The 14,952-nt window shown below is 37.7% G+C and overlaps 1 protein-coding gene across 6 annotated transcripts in view; it reads left to right on the top strand.

Moving 5' to 3' along the window:
- Positions 1–14,952, top strand: part of EML6 (EMAP like 6) — a 275,164-nt gene that overhangs the window by 119,540 nt on the left and 140,672 nt on the right. For all 6 annotated transcript variants that reach the window (XM_040453716.1, XM_040453714.1, XM_040453712.1 and 3 more), the window contains exons 5-6: positions 7,327–7,512; positions 9,347–9,482. In XM_040453716.1, coding sequence (XP_040309650.1) covers positions 7,327–7,512; positions 9,347–9,482 — 322 coding nt within the window. The remainder of the gene's footprint in view (positions 1–7,326; positions 7,513–9,346; positions 9,483–14,952) is intronic.

Here is a 14,952-nt window from a genome sequence, read left to right as displayed (position 1 = left end):
TATATAAATATATATATATAATTTGATGTTGAGGAATGGCTCTATTTTTCTAAAATTGGGAGCCTTTTACTGCATTGATCTTGAAGCAAGCTAGCATCAGCTGAGGGGGCTCTCTTTCAGAACTACAGTGTAAGGACCATCAGGTGAAGCGCCCAGCAGGCAGCTGAAAAGAAAACTTTGTGTTAATCAAATGCTAAACCAAATACTCCTAGTATTTCAAGGATTGCATGCTGTAAAACAGTTCTGATTTTAATATTGTAAATTAAGTTTTTACATTTTGATGAATGTTTACACATACCGCATATCAAAACATTTTCTGTCATGTTGAGAAGTTATTTTAGAAGGAACAGCGTTGGGTTGGACATAAAAATAGAGGGATACACAGTACGAGCCTACCTGAGCCATTATTTTTAAATGCCTCTGTCTTCCCCTAGACTACACGGCCTCAAATACCACAGGTAGCCCAGGACCTACCTTTAGCTATTTGCTTCTTTCTACTTTGTTAAATGGGTAGCACAGTTAACACCATTAACTTTCTTTGCTCCAACATAGCAGAAATTTCCTCTGGACCCTGGGATGTGACCCAGAATCTTCTGTCTACAGATTTGTACACAACAGAGATTAAAGTTCATAATTGAAAGCGTGTGAGGATTACTTGCTTGACTACAGCATGTTTGGATCTCTGCTAGTACCAAATTGCTGCATTTTTGTATGAACGGAATAGGTATCTGTATTATTTCCCCAACCAACTCCTCCTGTTTCCCTGTTCTTTTGTTCTTTTTTCAGTCTCATTTTTTATGATCCTTCCCATTGTTCTTACTTAATTGTTAGAAAGGGACAGATGATCAGATGTCCAGAAATAAATATAACAAGAGATATGCAAGACTTGCTTAAAGAATATTACAAAACTTCACAGAGGAATACAAAAGGCTTGAACAAATGGAGAGACAACCTTGGTTCTGGATGTGAAGTCTAAAAATTAAACACATCACTTAAATTATATTCGGTGCAATTTCAGTTAAAATCTCAAGAAGCTTTGTTATTGTTATCTGACATTTCCTTTTAAATTATTCTGAGTTAGTCTAGATGGATAAAAGAATGAGAATAACCAAGAACTTGAATAAAAAACGGATAATGAAGAGGAAAGTACTGTATTTACTAAAGCATATTACGAAACTAAAATAATTAAAATGTATCAGATTGGGATAAGGATAAATAACAATCCCCCCCCCCAAAAAAAAACAAAGCTGAGAAATAAAGGTTAATATGTGTAAGAATTTAGAATATAATAGTATCTTGACCAGTGGGCCCTAGGACAGTTTGTTATCTATTTGGGAGAAAAAAGTTATATATCATTACTTCATACCATACATTAAAATAAATTCTTTATGAATTAAAGAGTTAAGTGTTTAAAAAACTATAAAATAATTATATGAATATCTAAGTAAATGTTTAACTGCTCTCAAGTGGGTGAAAGGCCTTTCTGAATGTAGAAGCAAAGTAAGAAACCATAAAGATAATATTATAGATTCAATTATATAAACATTAAAACTTTCTGTCTACCTGCCCCCAACTGCTAAGAAACAAGAGAGACAAACCACACATGAGCAAAGTGTAAGCCACAAGCGTGTTAGATAGAATTTTGGTTTGTTCTTGAAATGTAAAGACCTTCAGCAAACCTGTACAACGGAGAAAGGACATGTATAATTGACAAAATTAGAAACGTTGGCTAACAGATAGATGAAAATGCTAAATCTTCTTAGTTAGGAATAACAATTTTTAAATAACAATGTTTAATCCATCAGAATTAGGATTAAAGTGTATCCAGTGTTGACAAAGATTTAGTGACTGAACACTGTCAAACCTTGCTGAGTACTATAAATGAGTATTTCTAGTCTTTCAGTCCAGAAATTTGATAATATCTATCAATAGCTTTAGAAATGTTAGTATCCTGGGGTGTCTGGGTGGCTCAGTGAGTTAAGCCTCCAACTCTGGCCCAGGTCACAATCTCCTGGTTTCCGGGGGTTCGAGCCCCACCTCTGCCTCTGTTATGATGGCTCAGAGCCTAGAGCCTGCTTCGGATTCTGTGTCTCCCTCTCTCTCTGCCCCTCCCCCACTCGTGCTCGGTCTCTCTCACTCTCTCTAAAAAGAGTAAACATTAAAAAAATTTTTTTTTAATTTAAAAAAATGTTAATATCCTGTGAGGTAGTGATTTTTTTTTTTTCAGTATTAGTATATGTGCTGCTGTGAAGAGAACACAGCCCATATTTTCATATCTTGGAATTTATCTCAAGGAAATTATTAGGAGTGTGAACCAGGATAGGTTCATTGCTGAATAACTTACCAACAGCAAATAAAACCAGACTAAAGAAGGCCTGAAGCCACCAAACTGCCCCCAGGTGGTTAAATACAATATGGTAGATCCATAGGAAGAAATACTGTACAATCATTATAAGTCATGGTTTAGATGATTATTTAATGTTATTAGGAAATATTCAAGATTTATTTACAGTCTACTAGGTGAGGTAATTTTTTTTGATTTTTTTCTTTTTACTTTAGAAGTAAAGTATATTTTTGTATAGGAAATAAATTGGAAAGATACCAAAAAATGTTAAGCAGTTAACACTGGCTATGGAGTTTATGATTAAATTGTCTCTTTATTTTTAAAATTATTTTACAATAACATATATTTTTTCCAAAATCAGAAAAAAGTAATGAAAAAAAAGAAAAAAAGATAAGTGTATAGGTTCTATTATTCAAAGGTATCAAGTGTCCTACCAATAATTCCCTTTATAATTTTTATTAATCAAAGATATATATCCATCAACATGAATTTCTAATCTGTCTGACAAATGGCAAAGGCACTGAATTGCTTTTTTACCCATAAGCAAAGAATTATGTGAGTTCATGATGAGACTGGTTTCCATCAGGTGATGGTGGCTTTATGGAAGTCTAGGACTCTGATCACAGGGCCATCATCCAGTCTGCATATTCTACAGTGAGGAAGCCAAGACCTAGGTGGTTATTTGACTTGGAATCCTCTTTGTATGTCCTGCTTGTCTCTGGGAAAGCTGTTCAATCTCCCTGAGGCTGAATTTCTCTCCCAAAAAACACCCCCATGAAACCAGGGGGTTGTGGATCACTACTTTATGAGTGTGTTAAGAGTTACATTACACAGTGTGTGAAACCAGTAGGGGCACAATGTTAATTTCTTTTCCCATCTTCTGGGATCACAAAAATGGTGGTACAGATAAGATTTAAACTCAGTCTCTGGCTCCCTGTGTAGAGGTCTTTCCATTGGAAATTATTTCTTCAATAATCTATTTTGGCCTGATTTTCCCCCAAAAAACAAAATATTAAAAAAATAGATTAGCTGCTTAACTGATGGAATTCTCCAGCTTCTTCCCTGTTTGTTTTCATCCTTGGTTAACTCTTCTAATCAGTTAATTCCAAAAACAAAGACATATAAAACCCAGGAGCTTCATTTGAAAACACTAAGAGCTGTTTATCCCATTAAATTTGTTAATTATGGGGGCACCTGGGTGGCTCAGTTGGTTGAGTGTCTGACTTCGGCTCAGGACATGATCTCACGGTTTGTAATTTCTAGCCCCACGTTGGGATCTGTGCTGACAGCTCAGAGCCTGGAGCCTGTTTCTGATTCTGTCTCACTCTCTCTGTCCCTCCCCCACTTGCACTCTGTCTCTCAAAAAATAAACATTTAGAAAAATAAATTGTTAATTATGTTTTAGCAGACAGGCACTTTTTTTTTCTAAGCAAAATTAAGTATTTTTACCTCAAATGGAATAATCTCCCAATGCCCATCTACCCATCTTTATTAATTTTGTTTAGAAAGAAATCCACAACAGGGGCACCTGAGTGACTCAGTCGATTAAGCATCCGACTTCGGCTCTGGTCATGATCTCGCGGTTTGTGAGTTCAAGCCCCACATCAGGCTCTGCACTGACAGCTCTGAGCTTGGAATCTGCTTCAGATTCCGTGTGTCCGTCTCTCTGCTCCTCCCCGCCTTGTGCACAAGTGCTTGCGCTCTCCCTTTCTCAAAAATAAGTAAAAACTTAAAATATTTTATTTATTTTTTAAATTTTTTTTCAACGTTTTTTTATTTATTTTTGGGACAGAGAGAGACAGAGCATGAACGGGGGAGGGGCAGAGTGAGAGGGAGACACAGAATCGGAAACAGGCTCCAGGCTCTGAGCCATCAGCCCAGAGCCGGATGCGGGGCTCGAACTCACGGACCGCGAGATCGTGACCTGGCTGAAGTCGGATGCCTAACCGACTGCGCCACCCAGGCGCCCCAAAATTTAAAATATTTTAAAAAGAAAGAAATCCATAACAAATTTTAGCAGGCTTCCAACAAATATTTTCACTATTTTTAGGTTCTACAAAAAATTCCTCGGCCCCCCCCCCCCCCCCCCCCCCCGCAAAAACCTACCTAACAGCAAATGAATGATTCCAGTCACAAGCTGAATGCAAAATCTTTGATGTACTCCAAGAAAATATTTTTATGTGACATTTTTGTAGCTAGGGTGAAATCCTTTGTGTTTTTGCAAATTCCCAGTGTTGGCAGACAGGCAAATAACAATTATCTGAAATGAAAGCTTGAAAACAGTAGCAGTTGATCATTGTCATGCTTGGTTGGTTTTACAGCAAATGAGCCTACCAGGTTTGTGGATATTGTTGATCCTTCTCTAGTCTCTAGTCACAGACAGAAGGGACTTTGGAGATTACCTAGGGCCAAATGAACTCCAAGGTATCTGCCAGTTCTAACAAAATTTGCATTACAATCTGGGAATGGAGACTGGGAAAGATAAACTACATCTGTTCTTTTGATGTGGATTTGCTGGTATGTTGCTATCCAAAATTGTCACTGTTTTCCAAACAGGAAGCGCTTTTCAGGAACCGAGAATTCAGAGATTTGCCATTTCTACAAAAACTCTCATACCTATCCTGGTGTTACATCTATATGTGCTTTTTTAGAGAGTCATTTGATTATTTGGAATGTTTCATGTTGGCCTTGTTCCGTCTGACTGGGTGATTTCATTAGAAACCTTTGTGTCTGAGAATAATGGTCTCTCTATGCTTTGTGGTTTTTCATTAGAATATTTCAGTAACTTAGATCAGAGGTGCACATTCTAGAGTTAGAGAAATAATAACTGCAAAGTAATTACCCTTCTTTAGGAATAATGATTTTAAAATTATTGTCCTTTTAATCTTTGTATATGGTGAGAAAAGGAAACATCTGCCTTTGGGTTTTGGCATGTTTATACTACCAGTAGGTGTTTACATTTAATAGTTTGTTCAGGTTCAAAATTATTTTATATATTTTTTTAAGTTTATTTATTTTTGAGAGAGAGAGCGATTACAAGCAGGGGAGGGGCAGAGAGGGGGACGGGTCAGAGGATTCAAAGTGGGCTCTGTGCTGACAGAAGATAGCCCGATGCTGGGCTCAAACTCAAGAACCGCAAGATAATGACCTGAGCCAAAGTCCGACGCCCAACCGACTAAGCTTCTCAGGCACCCTTTTCAGGTTCAAAGCTAATACTTAAATGTTTTCCCAAAGCTAATACATACTCCTCTTTTCCCCAAATCTTTTTGTTCTTTCCGTATTATACTTGAGTACCTTTTCATAGAAATAGTAAATACCCAAGAAACAAATCACTGGAGTTGACAGAAGAGAGAAGAATTGCTCCTTAATGAGAGAAGAATTCTATATTGTCTCAAGTGGTTGCACACCTGCCTCTCATCCTCTATAAGGGCCGTCACCTCCATAGCTGCCAGAGTCCTGCACCTCCAAGGTAGTACAATCAGCCCAGAACTCCTTCCCTCAATACTTAACTAAGAGGGCCACCATTTTTCCTCTCCTAAGGCACAAAATATTTGGGTTGTCACTGATTTTTCCTCACACATTTGTCACCTGGACTTGCCTGATCCTCCTCTCCTAATCCCAGATGCACCTTGTTTCTCACCACTGATCCAAATCCTAGCTTTGCTCATTCCAGTTAATTCAACATGGTTCTCTCTGAATTGTCTTGGCACTTGTATGTAGTCTAAATATGCTGCTTTGAAATTATTTCTGGTTTTATACGTATCTTCATTAGATTCAAAGTTCTCAAGGCAGGGGTGCCCAGGTGGCTCAGGTGGTTAAGCATCTGACTCTTGGTTTCAGCTCAGGTCATGATTTCACAGTTTGTAAGTTTGAGCCTGGAGTTGGGGTTTGCACTGACAATGCAGAGCCTGCTTGGGATTCACTCTCTCCTCTCCTTTTGTCCCTCTCCTGCTCTCTCTCTCCTCTCTCTCTCGTTCTCTCAAAATAAATAAACTTTTAAAAATGATTGAAATTTCTCAAAGCAAAGATCAAGACCTCACTATTTTCTCATGTATAACCCCCATTGAATCCTTACCTTCAGCAAACCACTTAGGCCCCCTTTCCCTCACTTCCAGGTGGGGATGATAAGAATAGCTGCTTTAGCCTGTTCTCAAGAGTGTTATGAAGATCAAATAAATGTAAAGAGCCTTTATAAATGTTGAGGGGCTATATACTTAGCAGTAAAGTTATACCAGTTCATACATTTTAAAAACTATGGCAAAAAAAAAATACTTAATTTCCGTATAGCCACAGAAGTCTACTTGTTGCTTTCTATAAAGTGGCTCAAGCTTTATGCTTAAGGTCTTTCACATGATAAATTATTCAGTGAAAATTGAAAAGCTTAGTTATTTGGCTATATGGGAAGATAACTCATATTTAGGAAGCTTTTGAGTAAGATTTCTACAGTGAAGATATATAACATTTCAAGTTAGAAACACATGATATCCAAATACATACATACACACACATGCACGCACACCAAAAAAACATCTGGAAGATACATCCATGTGTTAACAGGAGGCTGTAGATACTTCATTTTTCCTCTTTATACTTTTCTTTATTTCTAAACTCCTCTACAATGAACCTATACTACTTTTGTAATTTGACCAAAAGTTAAAGACCTGATGATTCACTCACTTTATTCCAACTCTGAGAACATTGAGCTTTTGTGTTTAATCACCGTTAAACAATTAGCAAAGTTTGGAAATTTTGGAGCTTGGAAAGTTTTAATAACACTGCTAAAAGTGTTTATTATGCTGCTAGTAGTTGGCTAAAAGGTTTTGCGATTCCATTGGTTGCCACAGAACAAGTTAAATTACGTGTGCCTAGTTCAGCTATAGCAAATTATATGAAACGTACTCAAATGTAAGCAAATACCAATGATGTGATGCATCAGGATGAATACGTTATTTTTGGATCTATGTATTTTAATCACTTTCCAGTTTTGGACACTCTGTGGAAATGCCTTGACTGCAAAAAGAGGGATATTTGGCAAAACAGGGGATCTTCAGACCATCCTTTGCCTTGCATGTGCCAAAGATGACATCACCTATTCTGGTGCTTTAAATGGCGACATCTATGTCTGGAAAGGGCTCAATTTAGTCCGCACCATTCAAGGAGCACACAGTGTGAGTATGTCCATGTGGAAATTTGGTGATTATTAAATAAGTTGATATCACAAATAAGTGTGTTTTCCTGTTGTATTAAAATCAGTAGAACTCTGCTGAAAACTACCTAAACATTCATCAAAGATTTCCCCAATTATAGCTATTCTTGTTCACCTTAAAAGAAATAGTTCAAAAGCTCAATAATTTAATAAACCTTCACCTCAATCATTGATTGGTTGATTAGTGTTATTCATCCACATCTAGAAGAACAGGACTGTTTCATCATCAGTTTTATCTTATAGATCAGTACTTCTCAAATTTTAATGTACCTGTGAATTTCCTGGGGATCTTGTTAAAAATGCACATTCCGATTCAGTAAGTCTGAGATGATGCCTTTGCTGCTGGCCTGTGGCCCATATGTAGACAACTCTTGTTTTTACATTTGTTAGTAAGGGTAGACTTTCTGCACTCTGAGTAAGTAACCTCTAAATCCAAATCACAAGTTCTTAAAATGCAAACAGAAACCATTGACACACTTCTTTTTTGATGATCTGCTCTGTAAGAACATGGGCAAACTTTACTTCTGACCATTCTGCTCTCTTTTGACACCTATGATAATGGTTACACTGCTGTATCTATAGATGATAACATGGAAATGCCCAGAAGAATGGGGAGATGTGAAAGCTAAAGCCTATTATAGTAAATGGAAATTTGGTAAACAATTTTTAGAAACTCACCAGACCTGTAGCTTAGGTCCTGAGTCCAAATTGGTCCCCATTACTCTTAAATAAAGAAAAGTTTAAGCACGTCTTAGCAAAAGAGCTGTAAAATTTTAGATCTTTCATTGGCTTGTATGTTGAACCAATTTTCTTGGCTTCACTAATTATGAAACCGATCTTGAAACCATTCAGAGGTCAGCATTTGTCCCCATGCATAAAAGCAGCTGCCTTAGTAACCTCATTTCTCTTCACACTGGATCTTAGGTCAACAGTATATTCTTACAGCACTTCTCAATAGACCAGGTAAAATATTTTCCTGTGGAGAAGCATCTTTAAGTTACGGGACTATTTCAGGTGTGGGAAAAAAAAGCATCTTCATATAATGCTTAACAAATTAACACAAATGTAATTTGTTTTCAATTAGGCTCAGGTGTTGCCTTCTTGAACTCATTGAGATGCATTTCAGGCACCTGTGTACCAGTAAAAGTGTTTCTGTTCCTAGCTCAAATATCTTTGCCTGATTATTTTGAGAAGTGATTTATATGAAACACCTCTATTGTTGTCTTTTCTTTATAAGGATCAGTTGTCACCTAAAGGAGTTTGATCTTCATATCTACTTTAACCAAGGAATTAGTGAATAATATTTTTTTCAAATTGCCATCAGTTTAGTAATGGTAAAGGAGCATTTGAACTGATTTGCTTTGGTGGTAGTCATGATTAATTTTTACTTTAGCCAAAATGAAGGATATTATAAATGGCTACTTGTTCTATTGTCAGGATTGCAATAGAGAACAAGGTTTTTTGTTTGTTTGTTTTTTTACATTTATTTATTTTTGATAGAGTGAGACAAAGTGAGAGCGAGGGAGGGGCAGAGAGAGAGGGAGACACAGGATCGGAAGCAGGCTCCAGGCTCTGAGCTGTCAGCACAGAGCCCGACGCAGGGCTCGAACCCACAGACTGTGAGATCATGACCTGAGCTGAAGTTGGACGCTCAACCGACTGAACCATCCAGGTGCCCCGAGAACAAGGGTTTTTAAAAACATTTTTGTTTTTGCTTTTTTTTAATCATGAAGCTCCAACTATAATGACTATTTAGAATCCTTCAAGTATTGAGTATAATCTGCCTTACTCAACAGGCTGGAATCTTTAGCATGTATGCTTGTGAAGAAGGCTTTGCCACTGGTGGACGAGATGGGTGTATTCGATTATGGGATACTGATTTCAAACCAATAACCAAAATTGATCTCAGGGAGACAGAACAAGGATATAAAGGTAATGCATGTGGTAATAATTACCCATAACTCTAAAAGTGTTAAATAACAATGTGAAGTTCTGTATTTGTATTTGTTTCTGTATCCATCTTATTCCGGAAAGGATTTAAGGCAGTTTACATAAATGGATTGCATACACGATCAAAAGTGTGTTAAAAACAAATGGATACCCCTTCTTTCTCATTTGCATGAAGGTATTTGTGTGTACTAGCAATGGTCCTGCTACAAAGATCAATAACATAATGAGAAAACCACCGAGTGGTATCTTGGGAAATGAGACTGAATTATAAAACTGGGAAATTCTGGACAAGTTGGTGACCCTAAATGAGACTGCACCCAGCCTCTGAAAATAAGTAAATAAATAATTGCTAGGTAAAACAAGACCAAAAAATTAGCTTTAAAGTAGTAGCTATCATAGTAATAGAAGTTAACTTGGGATCAGGGCTGGGGACATGGATTCAAATCCAAGTTTTGCCTATGATAGATTTGAGTCAAATGTTTAAAAATCTCTGGGTCTCAGTTTCCTCCTCTCTAAGATGAGGATAATACTAGCAACAGCCACGTAGAGTTGTGTGAGGATTAAAAACATGTACAGAGTGCTTAGACTAAGTCATGGTATAATCAGCCCTCAATAAATATTAGCTATTATTACAATATACTGAGTATGTGTACCAGGCAATACAAAACAGTTTATATACATTTAAATTTTCATCATAGGTACCAGGCAATACAAAGCAGTTTATATACATCTATTTAAATTCTCATCATATTATTATCTCATCCTTACAGACAAAGAATTGGGGTTTGAGAGAATTTAAAGTGGAAATGTAAACAGAAAAGATAAGATGAAGTCCTAGGCAATGTTGGTACACTAAGTATGTGGAGGGGGGGCTCTACTATTTGCTGCAGAGGGGCCCCAGACGCTGCTCTTGGCTCCTCCAGCCATCGCTGAGGGAGGGGGTGCTCAGTACCGTGACTTATGCTGTCCACAAGATGCAAACTGACTCACTGCTCAGGTGAAGGTGAATTTCTCCCAGTGCTGAAATGAGAGAGAAATTTCCCAAGGATCTTCCTAGAGAGTGTTCTGTGACAGGAGACCCAAGTCCTCGAAAGGCCTGAAGTGAGCTGTTACTCATCAGGTTCTTTTCCACGAAGCCCCTTGATGCAGGCTGACAGCAGTGTGGCTACAGAGGTTTCTTCAAAGGCCAAGTGGTCTGGTGGTGCTCAGAGCTCTCTGCTGACCTGAGGTAGATTCCAGAGGACTGAGAGAAGAATACTACCTATTCTTTAGGCCATCCTTGAATAATATTGTTGTCAACCAAAACTTTCTTGAAAATTATGCAGTACAGAAGTGAGCTGGATCTTGTACTTCCTATATGTACTCAGAGTCCAGTTTCCTAAAATATCTTTTAAATACAAAAAGCTAATCTGGAGATTGGATTGTTATTTTCTTATGGAAGCTCAGGATCATGTTTGGATGCATTTCTGAATACCAGGTACAGGGGTCACCATACCAAGTTGTAAAATGTAGTGTCCACTTCATTGCATTGACAAGGAGACAGTTGAGGCCCTTTAGTTCTCTGCCATAGTGCATGAGCCAGTATAACTTTATTCAGAAAAATACTTAAAACAGATATGAGCAAGCAAGCATCCATAAGAGCAATGTAAAAAATATTGGTAAAGCAGCCAAAAACGTTTGACTTTGAATCATGAAACTTCTTGGTATATATTTCAAGGTAAATGGAGAGAAAATCATGTACTTAGACAAGAGATGAGTTAATTTACTAGGTGGGATTATTGACCATAAACTGGCTAGATGTTGGGGAGCATAAACCAGCAATGATGATTCCTTTTTGGCACTTTATCCAGCTCATCCAGAAACTATATCACAAAATTAAAAGATAGATTTTAAAGTGGATATCATAGGGGCACCTGGGTGGCATAGTCGGTTAAGCGTCCGACTTCAGCCAGGTCACGATCTCACGGTCCGTGAGTTCGAGCCCCGCGTCAGGCTCTGGGCTGATGACTCAGAGCCTGGAGCCTGTTTCCGATTCTGTGTCTCCCTCTCTCTCTCTGCCCCTCCCCCGTTCATGCTCTGTCTCTCTCTGTCCCCAAAATAAATAAAAAACGTTGAAAAAAAAATTTAAAAAAATAAATAAATAAATAAATAAAGTGGATATCATAGCAGAAGCCATACTTACCGTGTTGTACTTTTCTACCTGATACTGAGTCCCTGACTTAAGGGTCTCAAAGGAGAGTTCACAAGCCAGTGCATAATGTGCATCCAGGTAAGTGGGGGTTTATATTGATTGCATGGCCAACTCCTGTCCCTGGAGTCAGAGGGAGATGGTCAGGAACAGCCTGCATTTTTTTCCACTCTCAACAGATTCCTACATACATGTCCCTGCCAAGGTCAAAGCAGATAGAGAGGTGGTGCATGGTAGACAGGAAGTGTGCCTGTACATCATAAATGTGGCCTGTGGTGCCTGGGCTTACAGTTTATCAGGAGACAGACTGGCATGCATGCATTTGTAGATGGATGACCAGTGAGACAAGATCCCTATTTCCATGGGAGTAATGGACTGTGCTTTCAAAGGATCTTAAAGACCATGCTGCAGTTTGAACCCAAGGGAGCCTTGAGAAGTTGTGCCATTCCTCAAATGGCAGCCACTTTCCTGCCATCTTCTTGATTTTTACAATCACTGCTTACTACCAATACTCTTATTTTCTCAATATTTTATTTTAAATTTATTTTATTTTATTTATTTACTTATTTTAATGTTTATTTAGTTTTGAGAGAGAGAGACAGAGAGGGGCACAGAGAAAGGGAGATAGAAAATCAGAAGCAGCCTTCAGGCTCTGAGCTGTCAGCACAGAGCCCTACGTGAGGCTTGAACTCACGAGCCATGAGATCATGACCTGAGCTGAAGTTGGACTCTTAACCGACTGAGCCACCCAGGCACCCCCAAATTGATTATAATACATCTCTTTTTTTACTTCTCCTTACTATAAACAGTAAAACACTTTTTAAAAAATATGCATCCTTTATAAAGCCTTCACTACTTTTTTAAACGTTTTATTTATTTTTGAGACAGTATAAGTGGGGGAAGGGCAGAGAGAGGGGAACTGAAGATCTGAAGCAGGCTCTGTGCTGACACCATCAAGCCCAATGTGGGGCTTGAACTCATAAGCCCTGAGATCATGACCTGAGCCGAAGTTGAACACTCGATGAACTGAACCACCCAGGTGCCCCACCTGTCACACTTTGACAGTGTTGTAACAGAAATCCACTATGTACTGCCCAACTTGAAAAGATTTTTATTTGAGTCCTCTCTATCTTTTTTGGTGAGTGGGGAGGTGAGACTGACTAAAAGTTAATAAATATTGTTGCTCTTTTCAAGGAACCAGCTCCTGGTTTCTTGATCTGTTCTATTGGTTTTTTAGTCTGTTTCATTTATTTCTGGTTTAGTCTTTATTATTTTCTTCCTTCTATTGGTTTGGAGTTTTGTTTGTTGTTCTTTTTCTAGCTCCTTTAAGTGAAAGGTTAGGTTGTTTATTGAGATTGGTTTTTTTGGGTTTTTTTGGGTTTTTTTGCTTTTTGGGTAGACCTGGAATGCTATAAACTTCTTTCTTAGAATAGCTTTTGCTGCATCCCAAAGATTTTGGACCTATATGTTTTCATTTTCATTCATTTCCATGTCATTTTGATTTTCTCTTTGATTTCTTGGTTCACCCATTCATTGTTTACTAGCATGTTATTTGACCTCCCTGTATTTGTGTTCTTTCTAGATTTTTTTCTTGTGGTTTATTTCTAGTTTCATAGAGTTGTGGTCAGAAAAGATGCATACTATGACTTTGTTGTTTTTTAATTTGTTGAGAGTTGTTTTGTGGCCTAATATGTGATCTATTCTGGAGAATGTTCCATGTGCACTTCAAGAGAATGTGTATTATGTTTTAAGTTGGAATGTTCTGAATATTATCTGTTAGGTCTATCTTGCCCAATGTGTCATTCAAAGCCACTGTTTCCTTGTTGATTCTCTGTTTGAATGATCTGTCTGTCCATTGATGTAAGTGGTATGTTAAAGTCCCCTACTGCAACTGTATTACTATTGATGATTTCTTTTTTGTTTATTATTAGCTGCTGTATGTATTTGGGTGCTTCTATGTTGGGTGCATAAATATTTACAATTGTTATGTTTTCTTTTGGGATTGTGCCCTTAATGACTATATAGTGTGGTCTTTGTCTCTTATTACAGTCTTTGTTTTAAAATTTTTTTTTTAATATTCATTTTTATTTTTGAGAGAGAGAGCATGAGCAGAGAAGAGGCAGAGAGAGAGGGAGACACAGAATTTGAAGCAGGCTCCAGGCTCCAAGCTGTCAGCACAGAGCGTGACACAGGGCTCGAACCCATGAACCATGAAGTCATGACCTGAGCCAAAGTCAGATGATTAACTGACTGAGCCACCCAGGCACCCCTTATAGTCTTTGTTTTAAAGTCTATTTTGTCCAATGTAAGTTTTGCTACCCCAGCTTTCTTTTTACTCCCATTTGTATGATAAATGCTTTTCTGTCCCTTCCCTTTCAATCTGCATGTTGCTTTTAGTTTGAAAGAAGTCTTTTATAGGCAGTATATAGATAGGTCTTGTTTTTTATCCATTCCATTTATGTTCAAAGTAATTACTGATACGTATGTACATAATGCCATTTTATTGCTTATTTTATGGTGGTTTTAGTAATTCTTCTCTGTTCCTTTCTTCTCTTGTTCTTTTGTCTCAGTTTGTTGGCTTTCTTTACTGATATACTTGGATTCCTTTCTCTTTGTTTTTTGCATGTCTATTAGTGGTTTTTTATTTGTGGTTACATAGCATCTTGTGCGTAGAGCATCTTGTGCATTGATTTGTGGTTACATAGCATCTTGTACATAGCATCTTGTGCATAGAGCAATCTATATTAAGTTGGTAGTTACTGAAATTTGAATCCATTATTTACTCCTGTCCTCTCCTCAGGTTTTAGGTGTATTGTTTCATGCTTTATATCCTTTTATTTTGTGAATCTCTTGACTGAATTTTTATAGATATACTTAATTTTACTCCTTTTGTGTTTCCTACTCTTTGCACTACTGCTTATGGTCTTTCCAATCAGTCCCTTTTAACATTTCCTGTAGCACTGGTTTAGTGGTTGTAAGTTCTTTTAACCTTCTCCTTCATTTAAAAAAAATTAATGTTTATTTATTTTTGAGAGAGAGAGAGAGAGACAGTGTGAACAGGTGAGGGGCAGAGAAAGGGAGACACAGAATCTGAAACAGTCTTCAGATTCTGAGCTGTCAGCCCAGAGACTGACGTGGGGCTTGAACTCAGGAAATGCAAGTCATGACCTGAGCTATAGTCAAATGCTTGACGAATTGAGTGGCCCAGGCACCCCAACTCTCTCCATTTTGAATGATAGCTTTGCTGGATAGGATATTTTTGGC

The sequence above is a fragment of the Herpailurus yagouaroundi genome, unplaced genomic scaffold, assembly GCF_014898765.1.
Source record: "Herpailurus yagouaroundi ecotype Mexico unplaced genomic scaffold, PumYag 210, whole genome shotgun sequence".
NCBI classification, from domain to species: domain Eukaryota; kingdom Metazoa; phylum Chordata; class Mammalia; order Carnivora; family Felidae; genus Herpailurus; species Herpailurus yagouaroundi.
The sequence above is the reverse complement of the archived record's forward strand: the minus strand, read 5'-3'. Positions and strand labels throughout refer to the sequence as shown.